The sequence below is a fragment of the Giraffa tippelskirchi genome, chromosome 10, assembly GCF_054371585.1.
Source record: "Giraffa tippelskirchi isolate mGirTip1 chromosome 10, T2T-mGirTip1v1.2.pri, whole genome shotgun sequence".
Lineage (NCBI taxonomy): Eukaryota > Metazoa > Chordata > Mammalia > Artiodactyla > Giraffidae > Giraffa > Giraffa tippelskirchi.
The window spans coordinates 86899561-86926294 of NC_137284.1; the positions used below are offsets into that span (position 1 = coordinate 86899561).

General features: G+C 35.5%; 2 protein-coding genes across 15 annotated transcripts in view; one reads left to right on the forward strand and one right to left on the reverse strand.

Annotated features, from left to right (window-relative positions):
- The window catches only part of LOC145524092 (platelet glycoprotein 4), a 210929-nt gene extending 196761 nt beyond the window's left edge, over window positions 1-14168 (reverse strand). For 2 of the 14 annotated variants that reach the window (XR_014067164.1, XM_081535634.1), the window contains exons 1-2: window positions 14072-14168; window positions 13641-13765 (exon numbers count right to left, since the gene is read on the reverse strand). The gene's annotated coding sequence lies outside the window, so the exon portion shown is untranslated. Of the gene's footprint in view, window positions 1-13640 lie in introns of all 14 variants that reach the window. The other 12 variants (XR_014067166.1, XM_081535638.1, XR_014067167.1 and 9 more) reach the window with 8 other exon arrangements.
- GNAT3 (G protein subunit alpha transducin 3) overlaps window positions 1-26734 on the forward strand; it is a 55956-nt gene that overhangs the window by 16323 nt on the left and 12899 nt on the right. Inside the window, exons 2-5 of the mRNA XM_081535655.1 lie at window positions 8967-9009; window positions 12753-12894; window positions 19117-19274; window positions 25879-26007. Coding sequence (XP_081391781.1) covers window positions 8967-9009; window positions 12753-12894; window positions 19117-19274; window positions 25879-26007 — 472 coding nt within the window. The remainder of the gene's footprint in view (window positions 1-8966; window positions 9010-12752; window positions 12895-19116; window positions 19275-25878; window positions 26008-26734) is intronic.

The window sequence follows — 26734 nt, forward strand, 5'->3', positions numbered from 1 at the left end:
TGTAGCCTACCAGGTTCCTCCGTCCATGGGATTTTCCAGGCAAGAATACTGGAGTGGATTGCCATTTCCTTCTCCAGGAGATCTTCCCGACCCAGGGATTGAACCCAGGTCTGCCACATTGTAGGTAGACGCTTTACCATCTGAGCCACCAGAAGGATTTTGAAGTTAAAATACTTCAAAATCCTAGAAGGTATATATTATATATATGTATTGTTTTAAATATTATCAACTATTTTAAAACAAGTATAAAAGTGGAAGTATTTAAATAAATTTTCATTAGGAAGAAAAGAGTACATAGCCACAACATTCTCACAAATGAAATATGATTGTTTGCCTGATGACTTTTTACAGTTTCAGAATGCTCATCATTACTACATCAGAGAAATAGGTACTTGACTTAACACCAGTAATTGAAATATATCTGATACCATATGACTACTAATGTGATTCACTACAAAAAAACCCCACACAATTACATATATTTACCCTAAGATATTTACACCACACTGGATCTAATCACCAGACAAATACAGAATATTGGACATTATATAATAAACTGTCCTAGACTTTAGAAGAATGCCAATGTTATGAAAACATAATAACAACAGCAGTATAACATGGGAAACATTCTAAGTTAAGAGTTTAAATAGCATAATATACAAAGGAAATGTGTAAGACTTGATTGGATCCTGGATCCAAGAAATATAAAAGGTCTGAAAAACATTTTGGAACAACCAAATAAATATGAATATGGAGTGTATTTTACATAATATTTTGGATTTGTATAGATATTCTTAAGCATGAAAATAGTGTTGTCATTTTCTGGGACAATGACCTATTCTTAGAAAATGCATTCTGAAATATTTATGGGTGAAGTGTGTGATTGCTTTCAAGAGGTTCAGGAAAACAAAGCATAAATATAAAGACATGCATACATGTATATATGTGTGTGTGTGAATTTATATATATGAAAAAATACAAAGGACAAAGTGCTAATAATTGGTAAGGTGAAGGGAATAAAATATAGGTATCTAATGTACTATTTTCTCAAAATTCCATAGTTTATGAGATTATTAAAATTAAAAGTTTGGGGAAATAATTGTACATTGGGATATTATTTTTCTGATAAAAGAAAATAGACAAATATATCAGCAAATTCATCCATATTATTTTGCAAATGAATTCTTTCAAATACTTCATGAGCAGATCACTTTAAAATCATAAAAACTTTTTAAAGAAATCCTTCTCAATAGATTATTTGATAAACTTAACAACAAAATTTGACAAAAACAGGCCAACTCCTTCATGAATGCAAGTCCAAAAACCAAACCCAAGTATCACCAAATTCATTCCAACAATGTATAAAATGTATATTAAAAGAAAAAAGCCAGAGGTAAGAGAGAACTCAAGAATGACTTGTTGAAATACTATTGGAACATTAAAATTATTCACATTATCAGAGGAGAAAGAACATCCTGATTATGACAGGAGATGCACACACATGTGCATGAACACACACATACACAATAAACAAACATCTTTTATCCATTCTTGATAAAAACTTTTATCACACGAGAAATAGAAGGCAATTCCCTTAACAAAATAAAGAGTATGTACAAAAACCTGTAGTAATGGTCATACTTAATGGGGAATATTTAGCATCATTAACTACAGGTAATGAACAAGGGCTTATGATGATGAATGCACTGACAGTTTCCTGTCTTTGACCTTCTCCTCTTCAATGCTCTCATCAGGGATTTGGGTGAAAGTGGATATGGCAAAATTTCCCACTTGAGTAAGATTCAGAATTTGGAAGGATCCGGTTTCAGGTAAAGTCAGTATTCCAAGTGATCCAAACTAGCAGAAATGCTTGGCCCAAATGAACAGAATTTAGCAGATATCTTTAACTGAGGTTCAAAATCAGCTATACACATGTAGTATACCCATATAGTATATGGGAAAATCAGTTTGCTAAGTGATTATGTAAAAAAAGTAGAAACAAATTAACTGCTAAAAGCCCAATATAGGTTAAAAAAAATACAGCTACCAAAAAAAAAGAAGAAAAGAGGTAAACTAATCATAGTGTCATTAAGAAAAGTGTTCTATTTAGAAATAAGTACTAGGATTGAGGCTGATCTATTTTGCACCCCTATCTTACTAAACCAGAATATCAGTACCCTTAATAAAATCACCTTTATCTATGGCACAATTTTAAGTCAGACTGTTTCAGAAGGCCATTGGCTCTCACATGGAGTGTGATTCAGAGGGTAAGGAATCTAAAAATCATGTTCCACAAGAAAGGATGAAAGGATTCAAACATATTGTAATTGGAACATCTCTTGGAAAAGAGGTGGAGAATGCTTCAAATAATAGAGAATGTTGAGAACTCATTGTAAGTTAGGACTTTGTACCAACTATTTCAATCTACCCAAACCCTAAGAGATAGATATCAGTAAATCAATTTTATAAAGGAGGAAACTCTCAGAGATTAACTTCCATCAAGACACCCAGATTCAGCAATGAGTATAACCTCACATTTATTCTAAAACATGAGTTTGCTTATTACATTTCACTGCCCACTATCTAGGCTATATGATGGGTTGTAACATGGAAGAGACAGAGAAGTTTGTTGTTGCTCAATGAGAAAGAGGAATAGTGAGTGAAATAGAATTGCTTCTAAACAAGAAACGAAGCTAAAAATCTTTTATGTCAATAGTCTATCAAAAGATTACAACCATAAACTGCATACCCATATATGTCTATGAAAGCTCACATCTTCCATATTAATTTAAAATAAGTGATTTTAAATTTATGTCTTGACATCATATTGATATTGACATTACCAGTTAATAATTTAAAAGAAGGCATCATCATAAGATTAGTATTAGGCTGTATCTTGTCACCCTGCTTATTTAACTTATATTCAGGGTATATCTTGTGAAATGCCAGGCTGGATGAAGCACAAGCTGGAATCAAGACTGCCAGGAGAAATATCAATAATCTCAGATATGCAGATGACACCACCGTTATGGCAGAAAGTGAAGAAGAACTAAAGAGCCTCTTGATGAAAGTGAAAGAGGAGACTGAAAAAGCTGGCTTAAAATTCAACATTCAAAAAATTAAGATCATGGCATCTGGTCCCATCACTTCACGGCAAATAGATGGGGTAACAATGTAAACAGTAACAGACTTGATTTTCTTGGGCTCCAAAATCACTGCAGATGGTGATTGCAGTCATGAAATTAAAAGATGCTTGCTCCTGGAAGAAAAGTTATGACCAACCTAGAAGGCATATTAAAAAGCAGAGACATTATTTTGCCAACCAAGGTCCATCTAGGCAAAGCTATGGTTTTTCCAGTAGTCATGTATGGATGTGAGAGTTGGACTATAAAGAAAGTTGAGTGCTAAAGAATTGATGCTTTTGAACTGTGGTGTTGGAGAAGACTCTTGAGACTCCCTTGGACTGCAAGGAGATCCACCAGTCCATCCTAAAGGAGATCAGTCCTGGGTGTTCATTGGAAGGACTGACGCTGAAGCTGAAACTCCAATACTTTGGCCACCTGATGCAAAAAAAAAAAACTGACCTATTGGAAAAGACCCTTACGCTGGGAAAGATTGAAGGCAGTAGGAGAAGGGGACAACAGAGGATGAGATGGTTGGATGGCATCATCGACTCAATGGACATGAGTTTGAGCAAGCTCTGGGAGTTGTTGATGGACAGGGAGGCCTGGCGTGCTGCAGTCCATGGGGTGGCAAAGAGTTAGACATGACTGAGCGACGGAACTAAACTGAACTGATAGTATTAGTATGGGAGTCAGGAGACTTAATTTCTTTAAGTTAGGTCTAGGACTTGAGATGAGTATCATAATTTCTACTAGATTCAGTATTCTCACATATAGAAAGAAGATGCGTGCACAGCTGCTTGGCTTCTAAGGTTTCAGTCTTCTGCACAGTTATGTGATTTTAAGAGTACCTACAAAAAAGCTTTGCAGGATTATAAATCAGGGTTTATTTTCATTTTGCCCGTTTTAACAAGTTATGAAATGAGTGAGCAGGATTTGAGTGTGTTTAGGTGAAATTTAGTTACAGGTATAGATCTATAATGGCTTCTCTGTTGGCTCAGACAGTAAAGAACCCACCTGCAAAGCAGGAGACCTGGGTTCGATCCCTGGATGGGGAAGATCCCCTGGAGAAGGGAATGGCAACCCACTCCAGTATTCTTGCCTGGAGAATTCCATGGACAGGAGCTGGTGACTTATGGGGTCCTGGTGACTTATGGGACCCTAGAGAGTAGGACACGACTGAGTGACTAACATTTTCACTTCATACTTCACTTCATATACATCCCGTAGCCTTAAAAATTTTTGAATATATTTGCAAATAAAAATGTGGAATAAAATCTCTAATTTATACTTATTAAGAATAAAACAATTTATGAGTATTAAAGTGTGAATTAAGTATAAACTTAAATATTTCATTATTTGAAACATTTTCTACTTTGAAGAAATAAATAAATAGCATTAAAATTCCCTCATTACACTTTGACCCAGATAATAATATTAGTCATGATCACAATTAGGAAGGAACAGATTATTTCAGGATGCCCTTGGCCTGTGTAAACATGCTATTTTGATGTCTATATTTGGCTGTGTAACATGATCTAATCTTAAAAGAATGGAATGATTGCTGTGAACTAAGACCTAGAAACATTGTGAGAATGGGACTCAATAATTTATTCCTAAAAAAACTTTGCAGTGGGGCAAATAATAGATTAGATTTTGGACAGAAGGGCTTTTCTTCAGTAATTTTCATCTTGTTGCTATAGTTGCCTATGCTGGGCCTTCATATAGAAGCCTAAAGTCACCACATAGAGCAGGAAACTTTCCAGGTAACTATTTTAAAGTCTTTCAAAGGAAAATACTGTTTTCATACAGAATTTCATTAGAGAGTACATGCTGTTTTTTCAAAAGTGATTATTATGCCTATCTGACACACATCTGAATGATCAGTTATCAACAATCTTTGTAAAATAACATACCCATTAGCATCAGAAATAGTTCTGGAAACTTGCCAGATCTTAATAAAACATAGTTGTGATTATTTAAAAAATTTTTGCGTGTTCAACAGTGGTTTAAATGTGTGTCTGTCAATTATACATACACTGGTACAATTCTTTACACAGATTATTATTCGCAAGATAGACAACAGAAATTAAATGAAAGTTATCTAAATTATTTTCACTTCATTGTAGAAATTATAGATATTATACCATTATGTAATTGATAGTTAAAAATGAGACAATCTCAATATCTCAGATTTTCTCGAAAGTTTTTTCATTCAGTACTTCCACTCTAGTTGAAGAAAATGCAACATTAAATATATCTGAAAGGATAAGTCCTGGGGTTCCTATTGGGCCAACTGGTTTTCCTCCCATATCCCCAGAACTCTGCAATTTTTGATCTAGCAAAACTGAAAACATATTTAGAGAATTAAGATATACTACAAATCTTTTAGTTGTGTAGGATGATGCTGCGATTTCTAATGTCTACTTCTACTGTTGGAGTTTTTTCAAAAACTACCAAGAACAGTTTTATAATTTTATTGAATAACTTTTCTTTCAAAGTGATGCACAGTCTGGAGCAAAATAGCAAATTACATAAAGCCAGTAAACCAACATACTGTGCAAAGCTCATTGATTTACTCTTGCCATCCTCACAAACATAACACTTATCCATGGAAAATAATATAGCCAGTTGTCTTCTGAAAACAAGTGAGGTGATATTTTAATGTGATTTTCACTTTAATCTCAAATTTCTCATTCTTAGACATGGCAGCCTCTATTAAATGGTTGTGCCCCATCTGTAAGTTTTGTTTGATTAGATTTAAAGTCTGAAGAAAGATTAGCAAATTTGCTGAGGCTGATTTTGCATTTATCAACTTTGTTGTACAATTTCACACTGAGTGGTGTGGAAGAGGCTAGCATTAAACCATAAAGCAAAGTATGCTGGAGGTTTACTCAAGAGGAAGAATCTATAAATCATCACCAGCAATAAAATTATTTACCATAGCTTCACTACTTTGATTCCTCAGTATCCTGTAAGGCGGGCATTTCTTTCAGATAGCTGCAGATACATAATTTTCTTAGAAAAACATAATAAAATTTTCCTATGAGTAAGAAAAAACAAATTTTCCGTGAAGTAGAATTAAACTGAGGTGTAGTATATTTGCTCATCAGAGTTTAAGAAAACATTAAGTCAGGAAGAAATCATTCAATGTGAAGAAACTGATATAAAACACAAGGACAAAATGTTACTTTTGAAGTACTGTATGAGTTTAAAGAATGCATTTGTTTCATTGAGATTCTACTATTGGGCACTGTTCTATGTGCTTCCGATATGTGAGGGAACAAAACAGACTAATTCCCTTGCCCTTGTGGAATTTACTTTGTAGTGCTGGAAGATAGGAAAATTTAAAAACTATATGCGAATAATGTGTTACTTTGTAGAATGAGATAAGTGCTAGGGAAAAAAGCAAGGCAAGGAAAGGACAATAGTGGGTGACAGTGGGTTTAGAAATTTAGTCAGTGTAGTCAAGATCCTCTGATTCAATATAGATTTTCATAAAATTTGAATAAAATTCTTAGATTCAGGGTTGCCAGAAGTCATAAGACTTTTGTTCCATAAAATTATACTAGTTTTGGTAAAACAAGGCAGTTGATTACCATGCTGGCAAGGGATATGTTTACATCTATTAATCAGGTTTCCTGAATTTGGGTTTTTCCTGGAAATTTAAATTGTCTTAGTAGTGCTGCTTCGAAATTTGTCCAGATTTAACAAGCACTCAGACTCTAAAGATGTCCTGTGACTCAATTTCACAATAATATATCCAAGCCTTTGCTTTTCTTAAGGATACAGAAATTAGTGTAAGGTTAAATATTCACTCATTGATTTTTTTATAGGCCCTTGGTCAATATTATATTTCAATATCACATTTTTATTGATAAATGTTAATTATAACCTGAGGAACATTGAGTTTTCCTCAATTTATTAAAGTTTAGTGATTCTATATAAAAACTTTATGAACAGATTTGTATTATTCAGGTTTTATCAACTCTTGATGACCCCCTGCTTTTCTCCCACTTATAAACCCAGAATCTCCAAATTTCAAGAAGTTGCCTGATATCACTAAACTCTCTGCAAGTTACAAATGCTGGAGAGGATGTGTGGAGAAAAGGGAACCCTCCTACACTGTTGGTGGTGGCATAAGTTGGTGCAAACACTGTGGAAAATAGTATGGAAGTTCCTCATAAAGCTAAAAACAGAATTACCATATGATCTAGCAATCCCACTCCTGGGCATATATCCAGACAAAACTATAATTTGGAAAGATACGTGTACCCTAATGTTCACAGCAACACCACTCACAATTGCCAAGACATAGAAACAACCTAAGCGTCCATCAACAGATAAAAGGATAAAGAAGATGTGGTACATATACACAATGGAATACTACTCAGCCATTAAAAAGAATGAAATAATGCCATTTGCAGCAACAGGAAAGCAACTAGAGATTATCATAAGTGAAGTTAGTCAGAAAGAGAAAGACAAACACCATATGATATCACTTATAAGTGGAATCTAAAATATGACACAAATGAACCTATCTATGAAATAGAAACAGATCAGGGACATAGAAAATAGATTGGTGGTTGCCAGGGTGGGGAGGGGTAGGAGAAGGGTGAATTGGGAGTTTTGGGTAAGCAAATATAAACTGGTATAAATAGAAGGGTAAACAACAAAGTTCTTCTGTATAGCACAGGGAATTATATTTTTTCATTAAAAGTTTATGTTTTAAAATTTTTAAATCATGTGAATTTTGTATCTTTCTACATGTTTGCCAACCATACTAAAATACAGTTGTATATTGTATGTCATCAACTAAATAGATGCCCCAGATAAATGCAATTGGTTCTCTATGGTATTACCGCCACTCCCTTCCCCTTTCTCAGGAATGTGTAATCCACTGTGAGACATTCCTTTGTTATTGTTATCCCAGAAGCTCTTTAGGTTTGCTTAGTATTATAGGCAGCTTTTTTATTTTAAACATAAAATTCCTTTGTAACAAGATAAACATGATGATAAAAACAAAAGCCCATCCTTCAATCAGAATAGGCTTTGAATAGTTCTGGAAATAAATTATTGTATTTTTTTTTCCTTGCTATTTAATCACATAGGATATAGGTAGATACATTCTGGAGTGATCTAGACACTAGTAGCTCAGACAGTAAAGCATCCACCTGCAATGCTGGAGACCTGAGTTCAATCCCTGGGTCAGGAAGATCTCCTGGAGATGGAAATGGCAACCCACTCCAGCATCCTTGCCTGGAAAATACCATGGACAGAAGAGCCTGGCAGGCTGTACAGTCCATGGGGTCACAAACAGCTGGACACGACTGAGTGACTAACACACACACAGAGACTATAAAGTTAGGATCATTTGAGGGGAGAGTTGAAAACTCAGGAGAGAAAAGCTTTTGTAAAGTTATGTTCAAATGCAATAATATATAGATATGTCATCACCGACTCAATGAACATGAGTTTGAGTAAACTCTGGGGGCTGGTGATGGACAGGGAGGCCTGGCATGCTGCAGTCCATGGGGTCGCAAAGAGTCAGACATGACTGAGTGACTGAACTGATGTTTTCCTGATAGTATATACTTCTTGGTTTACAAAACACATTCTACCTTGGAGCCAGAACTATATCTGACTCTAGTATCAAAATAGAGGGCTTGCTACTACCTTAAAGTAGACAGCCAATAATACCTTTCAAGTTCTGATTGATTACTCTCCTTCTTTACATAAGAGGGTGTCTATAAAAGATTAACCCACAAGAAAGAGAGTCACAGGTTTTAATGTCTATATGAACTTGGTATATCAGTTGATAACACTCCCATATTTCTATTGCAGGAGCAGGAGAATCTGGAAAAAGTACCATTGTGAAACAAATGAAGTAGGTGCCCACTATTTTAAACATTTACTGTTTGATGTCTATGCATGTGGGCTTCCCTTGTGGCTCAGCTGGTAAAGAATCTGCCTGCAACGTGGAAGACCATGTATTTGACTATGACTTAAATAAGTACTTTTGGAAAAACTAATTGATAGTCTCTAAACCACAGATAGTGGCAGAGCTGTCACATTTCCTGTGCAAATATTCCTCCAATCCTTTACTTGTAAGCATAACAGATGAGTAATATTATAATTTCCATTTTTCTTTCAAATTTTGCCTCTCAACAAGATGACTACTAAAAGCAATTATGTTTTAAATATATTAATATAGGTATGATTTAGGGTCTTAATATTGTGAGCATAAGCCATAAACATGTCAAAATATGTCAGTGATCCATTTGAATTTAGGAGGAAACAGTATTTTTAACTTAATTGGCATTTTGCATGCCTAGGAATGAAATACATATTTAAAGCTATTATCATCATGGATTTCAATTTATTTTGTATTTCTTCTCTATTTTTTTCTCTTTACAATAAAATAAATAGACTTGAATTCTGAATAAGGATATTTTGAACACAAAAATGCTATAATTTAAGAATGCAGTATCTAAATGAGTAAATGGAATACTAAGGGGAGATGAATACGTGAAATCTCATGACTATGTCACTGCTGGAGCATTTTAAAGGACCATCATTGCTATAGGAGAAGAAGATAATCATTTTCTTGAACTTATTTTTCACTGTGCTTGAGGATCTTTTTCTTTGGAATGTATCCTGGTGATGGGATGATCCCAACTAATGATGAAATTGTCTATTTGTAATCTGATGTTGTTTGGTCACTATATTCAACTCTCGTGACCCCATGGACTGTAGCCCACCAGGCTCCTCTGTCCATGGGATTTTCCAGGCAAGAATACTGGAGTGGGTTGCCATGCCCTTCTCCAGGGGATCTTCCCAACCCAGGGATCAAACCTGGTTTCTCACATTGGCAGGTGGATTCTTTACCTCTGAGCCACCAGGGAAGCCCACACTTTGAGCTAGGGAAGCATATAATATCTGCCTCTATACTCTACAGATAGGTCTAAATTAGAACAAACAACATTAAACTTATCTTCCCATATGTCCTTTAGTCCCCTGAAATGAGTTATAGCAACAGCAGCCTCTACAGAAATCAATCTCTGTGTAGTTACAGCAACCCCTCACTCTCTCAACCAAGTTATGCAACATCTACACAAGTTAGGTTTCCAAACATGTCACTTAACCCTGCTGTCACTGCCTCAGTTCAGAACCTCAGCATTGCTAACCTGGATTAAAGTGGTATCATGCTATATCGTTTCTGCTTCTCTTCTTTCCACTGTGTTAGCCACACTGCCACCAGCTATCTCGGCAGAAACTATTTTATCTCTTTTATGAATTGAACTCTTCACCTATATTAACAAGATCAAACTCCTAGAGCTCTTAAACACTTCAGAATCCAACTCTTGCCTATCTCTTCATCCTAACATCCCATAATCGCCCCCCCACCTCCTTTCTGCCTCAGAAATGCTGAACTTACACAGTGCTGTGGACTAGCATGCCATGGGTGGCAGTATAGCTTAGTGGCTAAGATCGGGCTCTGTGTGTTGACCAGCTGTACCATTCATTAATGGAATAAGTCAGGGACAATGTCTTTCTGTATTTATGCCTTTGTTTCTACCTTTAAATGTAGGTGATAATTTTTATCGATACCTACTTTAAGTCAGGACTTATTGCAAGAAACAAGATGACACATAAAGCACTTAAAACAATGTTTGGCACATAGTGAAAGCTTGATAACTGTAAGCATCTATTTGGTCACATTGATCCTTCTGCTCAAACTGTTGTTTTTCCTTTTGACTCTCTGGAAATAACCATTTATCCTTGAAAAATTAACTGATCATCACTGCTGCCAGACAGTCTCCCTGATCCCTTACCACCACTCCCAGTTAGGTTGATCACTTTTTCTAGTTCATTCCACTTGCCAGTATTTTTGCTATACATTATCAACTGTACAAAAATAGGATTTCATGCCCTACCTTCCTGTAATCTAGTACTCTCCAATAGCATGTTCTGTGATGACAGGAATATTATTACATCTGTGCTCTCCATATGTGGCTAATGTGATTGAGGAGCTAAATTTTAAATTTTACTTAATTTTAATTAACATGTCATGTGGCTACTGTATGGGACAATGGAGCACTGGTCTATGCTTTAGGGAGGAAGGACTTTTATAATTCATTCATTCTCTTCAGTGTTTGAAATACATTGCCGAAAATGCCCAGTAAATGCTTATTAATTTGAGCAGATCTAGGAATGAACTTGCCGATGGAGAGTTCTATCTCACAGCAATTGCAGTAATTGCAGCCCCTAGAAAAACAGTGTTGCTTAGGTCCCACTACAGCTGGATTTTGTTAACTTCGCTGTTAATTTGCTTGGTGACAGGTGTTTCTCATTCCATGAAAAAAGGACAGAGATAAGAACTTGTTCCAGGAAGAAAACCTAAATGCCCCCAGGTTTATTTATAATTGCCATTTAAATTTAATAATTAAAGTAATATTCTAATTTTAATTTTTGACAGAGAACTGGGATTTCTTTAATGAACTTATTCTTAATGTATCCATAAAAACATTTTACTGTTTTTTCTCTATAGTCTTTAATTGACTATCTTATTCACCTAAGTTAATTGTTTAATACAGTAAGACAAATATGGCCATGTTTGAAGTATTGAATAGAAATACAGCCAGTATTGGCAATCAAATATTAAAAACAATAAATAATAGATATAGGTACTGCCTTTACTCTTTCCACTGAGTATTTGTATTTGAAGGTTTTAATGTCTTTGGAGGCATTTGTGTTCTTTTTGCTCTCTAAACTAAAGCCTCTGTGTGTATGGATGCAACACAAATCCCTAGTAATCTCTCAGCTAAATGATGCCTAATGAACATGCAGTTCATTTTAAAAGCAATTCTTTAAAAAAATCAGAAAACAACAAGAATAAATTATGCAATAGAAATGCAATAAAGTGACTAGCATACACAAAGACCCTTTTAATAGGTGTGTATTCCAAAACTAGTAATAAAATTGAGTTCTTATTGAATGAGTGGAAGGGAAAGAAGAGTTCAGCCAAGTTAAATGTGTAGGCATTTCAACTTTGGGAACTCAGTGGCACGTACACACATGGAACAGTGACAAGGGATTTAACAGACGGTAATTACCACCATTTAAAAGGATGCCTTTGTTACTGTTATAAATAGAAAGCAGGCACTCCTATTTTCCAGTGTGTCTTAAGTGATAGGAAAAGATGTGGATGCTATAGTAAATTACTTCATTTCCTCTAGACATCATGTTATAAACACTAAAAAAAGTTTCAGAACTCTGTGTATATCTTTGTCCCAGAAATCTGGACCATCTTTCTCTCAGAAAGAAATAATCTTGCTCAGTAAAAAGCTCATGATTTACCCATTTTAAATTGTAGTTTATCTAGAGCAAATCATTAAGTCCTCTTTGTATTTAGCTTAGGAGCTCAGAAAGAAAACACTACATTAAATCCCAATGACAATAAAAATTCAAAGCCATAAAATTGTTCCCACTTCTCATATACATGGGTAACATTCTGTTTTTAACAAAAATATATACTATAATTTTATGTAAGCAAATTTTTATTGATGTGTTTAATATTAGAAAAAATCAACTATTCAACTGACAAAAGCTTTTCATGTTTAAATATAGGATCATCCATAAGAACGGTTACAGTGAGCAAGAATGCATGGAGTTCAAAGCAGTAATTTACAGTAATACATTGCAGTCCATCCTAGCTATTGTGAAAGCCATGGCAACCCTGGAGATTGATTATGTAAATCCTAGAAGTGCAGTAAGTATGCAAATAATGACAGCTGTAGTAGAGTTTGAACCATAAAACTGCGACCTAATACATCTGTAGTATTAATCTATACCAAAAATTAATAATGTAAAACATGAATTTGAAAGTATTAACTCTGTTTAGTGTAAGATTTCCTATTTTCCTTTAAATGGAACTTTCCTTTTGACTGTGTGCTCTCATCTTACTCAACAATAACTGTTTTCTTAGGACTCAATCAGCCACCAGGGAAGCCCAGTATCAAATAATACACTATATCAAATATAAATATTTATATTTGCTAAATACAAGAGTCTAGTCCATAAAATCAAACTGTAATATCTCTACATTAATTTTAATTATGAACCATTTCATGGAGATTTTATTTTTAATAATAATACTACAACTATCAATAATGTTCAATGATAATTACAAAAACTATGTGGTACAAGGAAATGATTATTTTATAAAGTTAATTAAAAAAATTCAAATTTGTATGAGAAAATGTTTGCATAATAAATATACTCAGTCACTATTTGTTTACAAGGTAGCAGATAGTTTCATTTATCTTTTTTATATTTTATAATATATAAGATTTTATGTTAAAATGCATAAAAATTTTACCTACTTGAAAACAATTTATGTGCCAACACATAAAACTATTTTAGTTAGCAAATGAAACCAATAGTATTATGCAAAGAACAGTAGTTAATCATATCCTGAAACAGAGTAATTGTATACAATCTATAGAAAGAACTCACCCATTTCCCTTTATTCCCTCTGGGAGCAGATGATTGCCTCTGGATGATGTCAACTAAACTGTTCCCAGTGTAATTTTTAGGTATCTTGTTATACTAACAAGTGGCTCAGCTAGTAAAGAATCCGCCTGCAATGTGGGAGACCTGGGTTCAATCCCTGGGTTGGGAAAATCCCCTGGAGAAGGAATAGGCTACTCACCCCAGTATTCTGGCCTGGAAAATTCCATGGACTGTATAGTCCATGGGGTCGCAAAGAGTCGGATACAACTGAACGAATTTCACTTTCACTTTCTTATACTAACAATGAACATAGAGAGGAGTGATAATAGGTATAGAGAAGACAGTGACAGTTGTGCTCGCCCCTCCTCTCGAGAAGTTTAAGGTTAAACCATGTAAATGACCCTTGGCAGTCCTTAAGATGGAAAGAAAAATACCTCTTTCATGTCCCTAAATCCCTTTGGTTCTGGCACTTTCCAGCAGAGAGCACAGAACTGCTCCGCATGTCCTTGGGCCAGATTGTAAAGCAGAGTCAGGAGTTCTGCTGGGTGTTCCTGTCATTTTTAGCTTCCCCATAACTTGGCTCCACTAAGCTAATGATAATATTTCTCTAGGTTACAGTTTCCCTCACATGTAAAGGGCGAACTTGAAGAAGCTGAATGCTAATATCCTTTTTGTCTTTATTATTCTATGATTTAGTGTTCATATATAGTTCAGTTACTGCTCATACTCTGGCTTTTCTAAGATCCTAGGATTTTAAACTGACCCTTAAGAGACAACTTGGAATAATCCCTTATTTAAAAAATAATAATAATAAGGGCCAAAGAGGATTAGCAATTTGGCCTGCATTAAATAACTAGAGTTTAGGGCAAAACTCAATTCTCCTGGCTTCTGTTATAGTGCTTTCCCCTATGCAAGGAGTTTTGTAAAAATATTTTTAAGAATTAGGACTATTTCTTTTATTTTCTTTCTTTTAAACAATAACAGTTCTTGGAACAGGTATTCCTTCTACATTCCTCTGAGAATGATTTAGCAAGTTTGAATTTGCATGTGTAATATTCCATATATTTGTGTCACAACCTTGCCTACTGATACTTATTTAAATATATTTTTTGCTTCATGAAGCCCAATGTTTGCAAATCAGGTAGCAGTTATCACTAAAGACCTGGAATGTGTTGGTTACTCTTAATGATCTGGCATGAAGGTGGAGTGAAAACAGACTCTGTACATTGCTGCCATTATGCTAACTACAAAATAAAAAGAAAGGTCATTTATTCAAACCGTACATTAAATGGTGTAAACAGAGTAACTTAAGCAGCACTAAACAACTGACATAACTTCTTAGGAGTACCTATGTCCTCAAGTATCAAACATCACAGTTGTCAGGTACTACAGAGCTCATATTTTTATTTCAATTAATGCAGATTATAGCAATTTCAATCACATTCTTCTTCAGTATTTGATTTTGAGATTAATATAGTCTCTACCTGACTCAGACTGTTTGACAGATTAATTGCTAAGCACTTAAGTGTGGCTTTCACAATTCTGGTGCCTGTGACTCTCAATTTAGCTTCCAACTTACACATACAGTGTATATATTTTTACATAACCATTTATACCTCACCACACAGATTGCCATTCAAAAAGAGAAAGATTTCTAACAGAAAATATACATGAGCTTTACTGGTCACTGGTTCTGTAAGTTTGGACAAGATATTTAAGTTTCAGGTTTTTCATCCAGAAAATGTTAGCTTTCATCATTAAATTACAATGATTATTACAAGAGGAAGCAAGCATAATAAATCCATACAAACACTAATTATGAAAGAATATAAGCTCCCAGTACTAGATATTATTAGTTTCTAATAATCACAGTGAATATAGGCTCATTAACATTTATGTATTGAAGTATACATCCAATATCATTTGAAAAGTTGTTTTTCACTAAACTATTGTTTATATGGCAGACAACTAACTGGACACTAGGAATATACTGAAGAATCAGCCATAAATGAGATGGAAATAGTATTTGCCCTCTAGAGAAGAAAAAATGGTGTTGACCAAGTAGTTATAAAGCATTGGCTATTTCAGAAGCTTTTAAAGATGGTAAAGTTGAAGAAACAAAACAGGGAAATAATAAAGGCATTTACTCATTCTCTCTCAATATTACTATATTCTATTTTAGAAATCTAAAACAGTCACTAGACTGACTACAAGAATGCTGAAAATTGTAACACACATTGTGGGTGTTGTGACCATCTTTGACAAAGCACCCTATGAAGTGAATCCTATAATCTGAAGACGACTGATTATTCAAGATGTTCTATGATAAAAGTTCTATAATCAAATAAGTTTGGGATACATATGTACTGTAACAATTTTTAGAAAACTCACAATATTTGTAAGCAAAGCTTCTGAAAATCCTGTAATTAAAACTTGGCATTTTAAACCCGACATTTCTGCAAGTTATTAGGCTATGATATCCTTTCCTTCCTTGATGTATTTTTTTCCATAATCTTTCAAAATATGATTTCTAGGGTTCAGAATGAGTTACACAAGGTTCTAAGTTCATCTGAGGTTCCTAATATTGATGAAGAAAGTCTGGAAAACTTATTGAGGAAACATATTTCACTTTCTATGCAACATAGTCTAGAGCTACCCAATGTAAAGGGGATGAGTTATTCTAGAACCACCATAATTCCCAAGCTTTTCCAAATACATGATAGGGAAATAAAATCTCTTTAGGATGCCACTCAAACCTGCAGTGAATTGTTAGTATTTGGAAAATGATTAGACATCCCTTAAATTTCTCTAGATCATGAGATCTGAGCTAACTAGTATATTCATTTTATTGATTCATTCATTCAACAATATTTCAGGGATATGTACTATGTGTTAGGTTCTGTTCTTGGTTTTAAGGATGTAGAAACAAACAAAAAAAATAAAATTTCTGCCTATATGTACTTATAATCTAACATAAAATACGTAAAGAATTGTGCCCTATCAGGTGGTAATAAGTACTATGAAGAAAAATCAAGACAGTTAAGGGGGAGAAAGTGTAAGAATGAAAGAAGGGATGTTAAGGAAGCCATCCTTGAGGTAGTGGTATATTTGAAGAGATCTGAGTGAAGTAGGAAGTGAGACCCAGGAAAGGCATGAAGAGATCAGCCATTCTCAAAAGCTTTGACATGGGGGCTTAGTGAGTTCTGTCCAGACATGGGGGCTTGGTGAGTGCTGTCCATGGGAGTCTTCAGGAAAGAATACTGGAGAGGGCTGCCATACCCTCCCCCAGGGGATCTTCATGACTCAGGGATCGGACCCTCCTCTCTTGTGTCTGCCGCAGCGGCAGGCAGGTTCTTTACCAATAGCTCCACCTGGGAAGCCCCACACTAAAATAAAAAAGGTCTCCAAAGACAAAAACCAAACTGATTGGGTGTTTTGCCCGTAGCTCATAGTAAATGATGACCAAGAGGACTTTCTGACATTTAAATGTTCAAGTTGAGACTATATTCATGACATCTCTACAAATAAAGAATATTTAAATTAACAAATGGTATATATTTAAAAGAATGAACGAGTATGTAACAGCTTGGTTTGTAAAGTTTACAAGGCATGTGATTTTTTTTTTTTTTTTCCCTTTAGGGGCAATATTGCTTAAGCAACTATTTCAATTGCATCATTTGTCCTAAATGGCACTTTAATGTGGAAGAAGGCAAATAGAATGATGCCAGTGAAAGTGGTCATATTTCACTAATTTGCAGTTTCCTGTCATATCCAACTAATCTAGAGGAAGGATTTTAAAGTTCATCTTGTGTTGACACAATAGAAAGACAGGTCAAAGCCTTTGATTTGGGCCAGTTAAAATTTGTGGCCTAATGGTCATCTGATCAGTTTGGCTTAGCAGTAAAATTGTATTGTGAAGAAAGACAAAATGAAGTTTTTAGTCTTAACAGAGCCTTTCTTTAACAGTGTTACAGACACCCTTCGTTTTTTATACAAAGAGCAGATTTTTAGTAAAATGGTGACACAAGCCTATCATCAATTTCAACTAATAAATTGAGTTGTATCAGAAAGCCATCAGGATCTTGTTGGACATACTTCAGTAGCCACCTAATTTCGCAGAAAATATGTTTAGGCTTGACTCTTTTTCTGATACTAACATCTTTATTGATTTGGCAAATTTACCTCCAAGTTTTAGTTTCCTCATTTGTAAGATAGAGAAAATATACTGTCTATGTTACTCTTGATGTAAGGACTGTGTGAGATATCACATGTGCTAAATGTCCTGTGAGTCGTTATGAAAATATGCATGATAAAAAGTCAGCAAAAAGAATATTGGCTTTGGAATCTGACAACCAAGATTTGAGCCTAGATTTCTCCATTTGCCTGGTCTAGCATCATGGCCAATAATTGAATTATTCTGAAACCCACATTCTTAATGAAATTTTTTTAGTCATAAACCAGTTTTGATCATTAGTTTAAGTAAACTGTGGACTATGTTATTTACTCAAACTTCTATTTCCTTCTGCCCTTGTCACCTCCAAATATCCCATCAGGAATAACACAATGCTTGGTTTTCTTTTCTCCTTTTCCTCTTGTTTTCTTTCCTTTACTTCCTTCCTTTCTTTTTTTTCCCTGATGAAATCTCACCTCTGCCCTATTAATTTGCCCTAAAATCGTGCTCATGACAACACCTACAGTGATGTTCAAAAACTTTATGTGGATCAAAATGTTTACCATTTGTAATTTTTATGATTACAAAGAGGTATGTGATGGTAAATAATGACAATATATTTCTAAACTATAATTTTAGAGTATTGAGTTTTAATTTCCATTTCTACTCTAATTCTCACTTGGTATTTTTATTTCCTGGAAAATATATGGCCATGATCAAAGAAATACACTGTGCTCAATTAGGTTAGATTTGTTGCTCTTTGATACTAGCATTCTGGTCCTCTAGAAGCTCAGTGGACTTACACCAAAATGCTGTTATCCCTTTTTACATCATATTTAGAAGTCAGTGATAAATACCAAATATCTTAAATTCTTCATGTAATATTTCACAGTTTTTGCAATGAAGGACTTTCGTGGACATAAGCCAGAAGTTTCATTATAAGATACTTGTGTTCTATTAACCTAAAGATATAGTGGGCTTCCCTTGTGGCTCAGCTGGTAAAGAATCTGCCTGCAATGCGGGAGACCTGGGGTTGATCCCTGGGTTGGGAAGATCCCCTGGAGAAAGGAAAGGCTACCCACTCCAGTATTCTGTCCTGGAGAATTCCATGGACTGTACTAGTCCATGGGGTCTCAAAGAGTCCGACATGACTGAACTACTTTCACTTCACTTCATAGTGAATAGATTTTCAACGAAATTGCTACTGAAGTAAAAATCATCAAATTGAAATTATTTTTTGGAAAACAAAAGAATATGTGAGTTTAAATAACAGCATGTTTTTATCCTCTGACAAAAACAATGCTGCAGGAAGACCGCCAACAACTTTGTGTGATGGCAAATACCCTGGAAGATGGCAGCATGACACCTGAATTGGCTGAGGTAATAAAACGACTGTGGAGAGATCCAGGAATTCAGGCCTGCTTTGAAAGGGCATCTGAATATCAGCTCAACGACTCAGCAGCATAGTAAGTAAATGCATTTTGAAAGGAACTGTAGTTGAAACATTTACATTTGAAAATTGTAACTCTGTATACTTTGCATTTGTAATCACAAATGACAAAAATAAATAGTTTTACATTGTTATCATACTAAAATAACAAGTAAATTAAAGGAAAGAAAAAAGAGCAAGATGATACAAATAAGATGTAAAAAACATAACTATGGGAGCATTTTAAATAACTAATTTTGAAACTATTAATATATGTCTGAAAAGATATATATGTTGTAAATATTTTCTCCCAATTAAAAAGATTTAATCATTATGTGGGCTTCTCAGGTGGCTCAGTGGTAAAGAATCTGCCTGCCAAGCAGGAAACGCTGGTTTGATACCTGGGTCAGGAATGTCCCCTGGAGGAGGAAATGGCAACCCCCTCCAGGATTCTTGCCTGGAAAATCCCATGGACAGGAGCCTGGCTAAAGTCCATGAGGTTGCAAAGGGTCAGACATGACTTAGTAACTGAGCACACACCGCTGCACGCACACACACGCACGCACGCACACACACACACACACACACACACACACACACACACACACACACAATCATTATGCACCAAGCTCAGTTCAGTTCAGTCCAGTCAGTCGTGTCCAACTCTTTGTGAACCTATGTACTGCAGTATACCAGGCCTCCCTATCTATCAACAACTCCTGGAGTTTACTCAAACTCATGTCCATGGAGTCAGTGATGCCATCCAACCACCTCATCCACTGTTGTCCCCTTCTCCTCCCACCTTCAATCTTTCCCAGCATCAGGGTTTTTCAAATGAGTCAGCTCTTTGCATCAAGTGGCCAAAGTATTGGAGTTTCAGCTTTAACATTAGTCCTTCCAATGAATATTCAAGACTGATTTCCTTTAAGATGAACTGGTTGGATCTCCTTGCAGTCCAAGGAACTCTCAAGAGTCTTCTCCAACACCACAGTTCAAAAGCATCAATTCTTTAGCACTCAGCTTTCTTTATAGTTCAACTCTCACATCCATACATCACTACGAGGAAAAAAAACATAGCTTTGACTAGAGGGATCTTTGTTGGCAAAGTAATGTCTCTGCTTTTTAATATGCTATCTAGGTTGGTCATAACTTTTCTTCCAAGGAAGAAAAGTGTCTTTTAATTTCATGGCTGCAGTCACCATCTGCAGTGATTTTGTAGCTCCCAAAAATAAAGTCTACCACTTTTTCCACTGTTTCCCCATCTATTTGCCATGAAGTGATGGGACTGGATGCCATGATCTTAGTTTTCTGAATATTGAATTTTAAGCCAACTTTTTCACTCTCCTCTTTTATCAAGAGGCTCTTTAGTTCTTCTTCACTTTCTGCCAGAAGGGTGGTATCATCTTCATATCTGATGTTATTGATGTTTCTTCCGGCAATTTTCATTCCAGCTTGTGTTTCATCCAGACCAGTGTTTCTCATGATGTACTCTGCATATAAGTTAAATAAGCAGAGTGACAATATACAGCCTTGACATACTCCTTTTCCTATTTGGAACCAGTCCATTGTTCTATGTCCGGTTCTAACTGTTGCTTCTTGACCTGCATACAGGTTTCTCAAGAGGCAGGTCAGGTGGTCTGGTACTCCCAAAAGGCTTTGGCGTAGTAAATAAAGCAGAAGTAGTTGTTTTTATAGAACTCTCTTACTTTTTTGATGATCCAACGGATGTTGGCAATTTGATCTCTCGTTCCTCTGCCTTTTTTAAAACCAGCTTGACCATCTGGAAGTTCACAGTTCATGTATTGTTGAAGTCTGGCTTGGAGAATTTGGAGCATTACTTTACTAGCGTGTGAGATGAGTGCTATTGTGCGGTAGTTTGAGCATTCGTTGTCATTGCCTTTCTATGGGATTGGAATGAAAACTGACCTTTTCCAGTCCTGTGGCCACTGCTGAGTTCTCCAAGTTTGCTGGCATATTGAGTGCAGCACTGTAACAGCATCATCTTTTAGGATTTGAAATAGCTCAACTGGAATTCCATCACTTCCACTAGCTTTGTTCGTAGTGATGCTTCCTAAGGCCACTCGACTTCACATTCCAGGATGTCTGGCTCTAGGTGAGTGATCACACCATTGTGATTATCTGGATTGTGAAGATCTTTTTTGTGTAGTTCTTCTGTATATTCTTGCCACCAAGCTCAAGATGAATACAAACTGGTGACACGCATGTTGAGATATGGACTATTCACTTCATTTCTAACCATTTACCAAAATCATCTTCTAAAATAAACTTATTAATGACATGTGCCTTGGCTCCCTTGGTTTGATAGGCATGATATAGAATTTCAGAAGAAAATCATGTATTGATTTGAGGAATGTTTGTATATAGTGGGGTTCTTTTGGAATCTCAAGCAGGATTATCTAATTTTCACAATAATATCCGCCAGTTAGAAATTTTTAGCCATAAGCAATAGGAGGTTGTAACAGTATTTAACACTTCATTATTAAAATAATTTTAAATATCCATCTTAGTAAATGGTTCTTGACCTCACAGTTACATGCCTGTAAGCATGTGTGTACATGCATATAAATGTAATGTAAGTACTTATTCTATATTTCTGTCCCTGCAAATGAACGTATTAATGAGTATATATGCAGTTCTTCTGATGGACTCCCAACAGAATATACTGCTGCTGCTGCTAAGTCGCTTCAGTCGTGTCCGACTCTATGCGACCCCATAGGCGGCAGCTTACCAGACTCCGCCGTCCGTAGGATTCTCCAGGAAAGAATACTGGAGTAGGTTGCCATTTCCTTCTCCAGTGCATGAAAGGGAAAAGTGAAAGTGAAGTCACTCAGTCGTGTCCGACTCTTAGCGACCCCATGGACTGTAGCCTACCAGGCTCCTCCGTCCAGGGATTTTCCAGGCAAGAGTACTGGAGTGGGGTGACTTTGCCTTCTCCGAACAGAACATACTAGGTGTACTTAAAAAATAAAACAGTAAAGTAAAAGTTAAACAAATGAAAGATTATTTTAGGACAGAATAAAAAAATACTTGCATGATACTTCAGATTTTAAGCATAATAAGAAGAAGGATTATGGAGAGAAAACAAACTATATAAATTCCAGGAAAACATAACAGAAACAAAAGTCTTCTGTGATTGCTCATTCATGTTCATTTAAAATTCCAAAATCCAATGGACCTATTGCCCTTGGAGGAAAGTCCTGTTCTTATCTCTCCGATGACTTAGAGAATGGGTATCATCCTTTGATTACATAAACAATGTTTAATATTACTCTATGATATAGAAACCATTGCTTTTGATATGAATCATTGAAAAAGGCAGTCACAATTAATCAGAAACTGAATTGTGGAATATTTCTATAAAATATTGCTTAGCAAAGTTCTGGAGTTGGAGGAAGAGAAAGACACGTCGATACTTGTAATTTTAATATATTTGGTTTTAGATACACATTATTGGTTAGACTGCTGCTGCTAAGTCACTTCAGTCGTGTCTGACTCTGTGCGACCCCATAGACAGCTGCCCACCAGGCGCCCCCGTCCCTGGGATTCTCCAGGCAAGAACACTGGAGTAGGTATTGGTTAGACATTTTCCCTTAAAATAATGTAAGAAATATGTTTGCAATTATATTACATTAAGTTTACCAAATTCTTTGCTCTTTGATATCAAAAAAATTTATGCACTGCATACTCCAAATGGGCAAGTAAAATGACATTTTATTGTTTTCCTTAGACTTCCTTTAATGTTAGCTTTTTTTCTTTGTTTTGACAAAATATATTTTACAGTGAGACTATCATATTTCAGATTCATATTAAAAATATTTGTCTGTTCTTCAAGTTAAACAAATCTATAAATCTCTTTTTGTACCAATTTTGTGAATGTTGCCAGTAATGCAGTGATTTTTAACTACCCAGATCAATTTGCAAAGAGCAGTAGAAAATAAGAAGAAAGTTGACTTCCTCCCTCTGGGTCTAAGAAAGTTTTCTTATAACATTTTTTAAAAACAATGTAATTGCCTTTAGGGATTCTTAAAGTGAAAATTAAGGGAAAGCTTACAAATTAGCTGAACCTCCATTGCTTTCTTCCAAAAATTAACAGCAGGTTTTTTAAAAATACTTAATTACATTAACATTTTAAACTAAAATTAATGTCAGATTGATACTGCATCCAGATTACTTCACATACATTCTTAGTGCAGTGGTATTTCTTTTCCTTCCTCTCTCTCTTTCTTCCCCCATCTTCCTTTCCTTCCTTCATTCCATCTATCCATTCATGTACCTGTCTATTAATCTCTCCATCCACTTTTTCTGGAAATGAGATATTTGATTTTCTCTCAAACCTAAAGACTCTTTAAGTTGAGGTAAATAAAGAGATGAGTCTCAATCAGGGAATGTTGGTGACATAACACCTCACCCTCCACAATCAGTACTGGCAAACTTACAGAAAAGCATCACGAGAACAGGAAAGATTCTTATTAATACTTCGCAGTTTGCTGATTGGGGCTGTCTAGTGTGCAACAAATTCCATATGCTTTAAGATTCAACATGGAGTTCACTGAACAAGATACTATTTTTACATGATTAGAAAAAGAATGATAGTTTTTAAGTGATTTGAGCTATAGGTATTTCAGGCCTCTGGCTTGTTTGAAGTTTTAGACCACAGGCTTGAGCACCCAAATTCTAGATTTGTTTATTAAAATGAGCATTTTAGATGCAAATTTGTCACTCTGCCAATGCTTCTGCTTTGTTTGACATCATTTATGTATGCAAATAAAAGTACATTAAAGCGTGTCTTTACCAAAGCATTCATTTACCCATAACTAAAATGCATTTAATCTCTATCACAGCAGGTATGTTTCTGTTTGGATTGCTTTTGTTTTTGCTCCTGCATGAACCAACTGACCAACAGTATATATACTACCAAATATGCAGCCTGAGTTAACAAGAAATTCACCAAAGACCTTGCTTCAGAAATAGAAAATAGATAAAACAAAATATCTTCTAACAATTTCTTCTGATGTATTTATATCTTGATTTGTCTTTTCATAATAAAATTAAACTAATAGAAAAAACATGGTGATCAATTTTCACATTATACATATATATGTTTCTGAAGTCTGTCTATTTGTCCTTGACCAAAATCCCTTTGGGACACTTGACAATTCTTAGTTTATTTCAGCTTAAAATCAGAAATATCCTTCAAGAATAATTATCTACATTGCTACTGAATTTATTTTCAAAAACAAACAGCATAACTTTTAAGGCATGTGCTAGGCTTTAAGGTATAACAGCTCTTCAACTTAGTCTCTGAAAAATTGAACTGTTGAAAATAACTAATAGTTATATTCTACCTCTCAAATTCTGTCTAGATGAATGCATATTCATTATGATCTTTTTATTTAGGTTATAATTATAAACTTCATTCAATATAAAGGCCAATTTGATCATAAAAACTTTACTAGGCTATTGGTATCTCTATTTAATATTTTTATAGAAAGAGCCATATTGCTAAACTCCTAAAACCTTAGTATCAAAAGTATAGAACAGGTGATTTTCAACTGTTTTTAAAGCAATAAAGCACTTTGTTTTACTCCAGCAACATGATCTGGCTTGAAGGATGAAGCTAAGAGTGGTTTATTTCCTCTAATCTAATAGACTCTTCTAGAGCACACAGCTTAATCATGCTCATTCCAACCTCTCCCCACCCCTAGATCCTGTGGGCAGAAACAGCACAGGATTTTGGCTGATAATAGCAGGGTTTTTAAATATGGCCTCTGGAGAAGAGGAGCAGAGGACTTGCTGAGGCACTCTTGGAAGAGAAGAGGAGGTAGGAAAGGATGCAGTGTATAAACTCAGCTTTCTGTCCTTAGGAGCACTGACTCAGGAGTGGGTCAGCAATGTAACAAAGTAGTTCCAGCATGAACCAGAAAGAAAGTTAAAAGGTTCTTCTATTACTGACCTAACTGGATAAAATCATGGCACTTAATAAAAACAATTTCAATTCCTAAACTAGATGATCCAGGAGAAACAACACAAAACCGACAGACCACAATACTAAAACAAGTCACTCTCTTAAAATTCCAACTGCCTAAATACAAACTACAGCATTTTGAGACTAGTCTAGTGACCATCATTACAAGAAAGCATTTTTGGCGGAGGGATGATCTAAGTCCTGTAAGGAGAGCTTTCCTCTCAAATGCCTATTCAGACACCAGCGAATCCATCATATCAACCTTGTAAAATAAAGCTAAGGCAGCATTCACCCAGCTGCCTTTAAAAAAGGACCCACAGGTCAGTTGTACGTCATGCCCAGAGCTCTGCAACATCCCAGCCACTGAGCTCTTATAATTTTGAGAAGTAGAGTTTGAAAAGCATCAGTCTGGAGTTTAATCAGCTTAATGGACTCTAAGGGAGAAGGCAATGGCAACCCACTCCAGTACTCTTGCCTGGAAAATCCCATGGATGGAGGAGCCTGGTAGGCTGCAGTCCATGGGGTTGCCAAGAGTCAGACACGACTGAGCGACTCCACTTTCTAATGGACTCTAAACAAAAAATTCATTTGTTCTGAATCCTGGTTTCTTCTAATACAAAGTTAAAACTATATATGCTATTTTTTTTTTTATTAGCTACCTTAATGATTTGGACAGAATAGCAGCTCCTGGCTATGTCCCGAATGAACAAGATGTTCTACATTCTCGAGTGAAAACAACGGGGATCATTGAAACTCAATTCTCCTTTAAAGACTTGCATTTCAGGTATGAGCAAATGTCTTTTTAAACTCTCAACAGAAATATGCATCAGGCACATACTCTTTATGGAGAAGAGCTCTAACCCATGAGCAAGTGTGGTGAGTCCTTGGGCATGCTCACGAGGCCTCATTTGCTTCAGTTCCGTGGCCTCTCACTGCCCTCCTGTAGCTCTCCATGCCAATCTTGATCCTGAGCCTCATCCTACTCTTCAAGAAAAAATACCTCTTCTTGAGCAGGTGAGAGCTAGATTTTGGTTTCCTTATACTTGAAACTGATATCTTACTTTGAAAAAAACAGAAGGAAATACATTTAAATAACACTGAGGCAACAGATGCCAAGGATCTTATTTCTGTACCTTCCTACTCTCCCATTGGCTTGAAATGTTATTTTGTTTCCTTAATTTAAAATGCAAATAATCGAGAAGAGACTTATTTGAATGTGATGCTATTTACTAGAATAACAAGACCTATTTCATAAGCATGATTTGGGTATGAGTCCATTATTTTCATTGCTGTCGCATTACCAAGACCCTCCTAGCAATTCTGTTGTAAAATTGCCCATTTACTATACCAAGAAATAGAAATCCATCCTATAGTGTTAGAAAATGTACCTCTCCCTATGATTGTGAATGAGATAGAATATTAGACATTAAAACCATGTTCTAGATGTACCCTTAGTAACGTTACTACTACTAAGTCACTTCAGTTGTGTCCAACTCTGTGCGACCCCACAG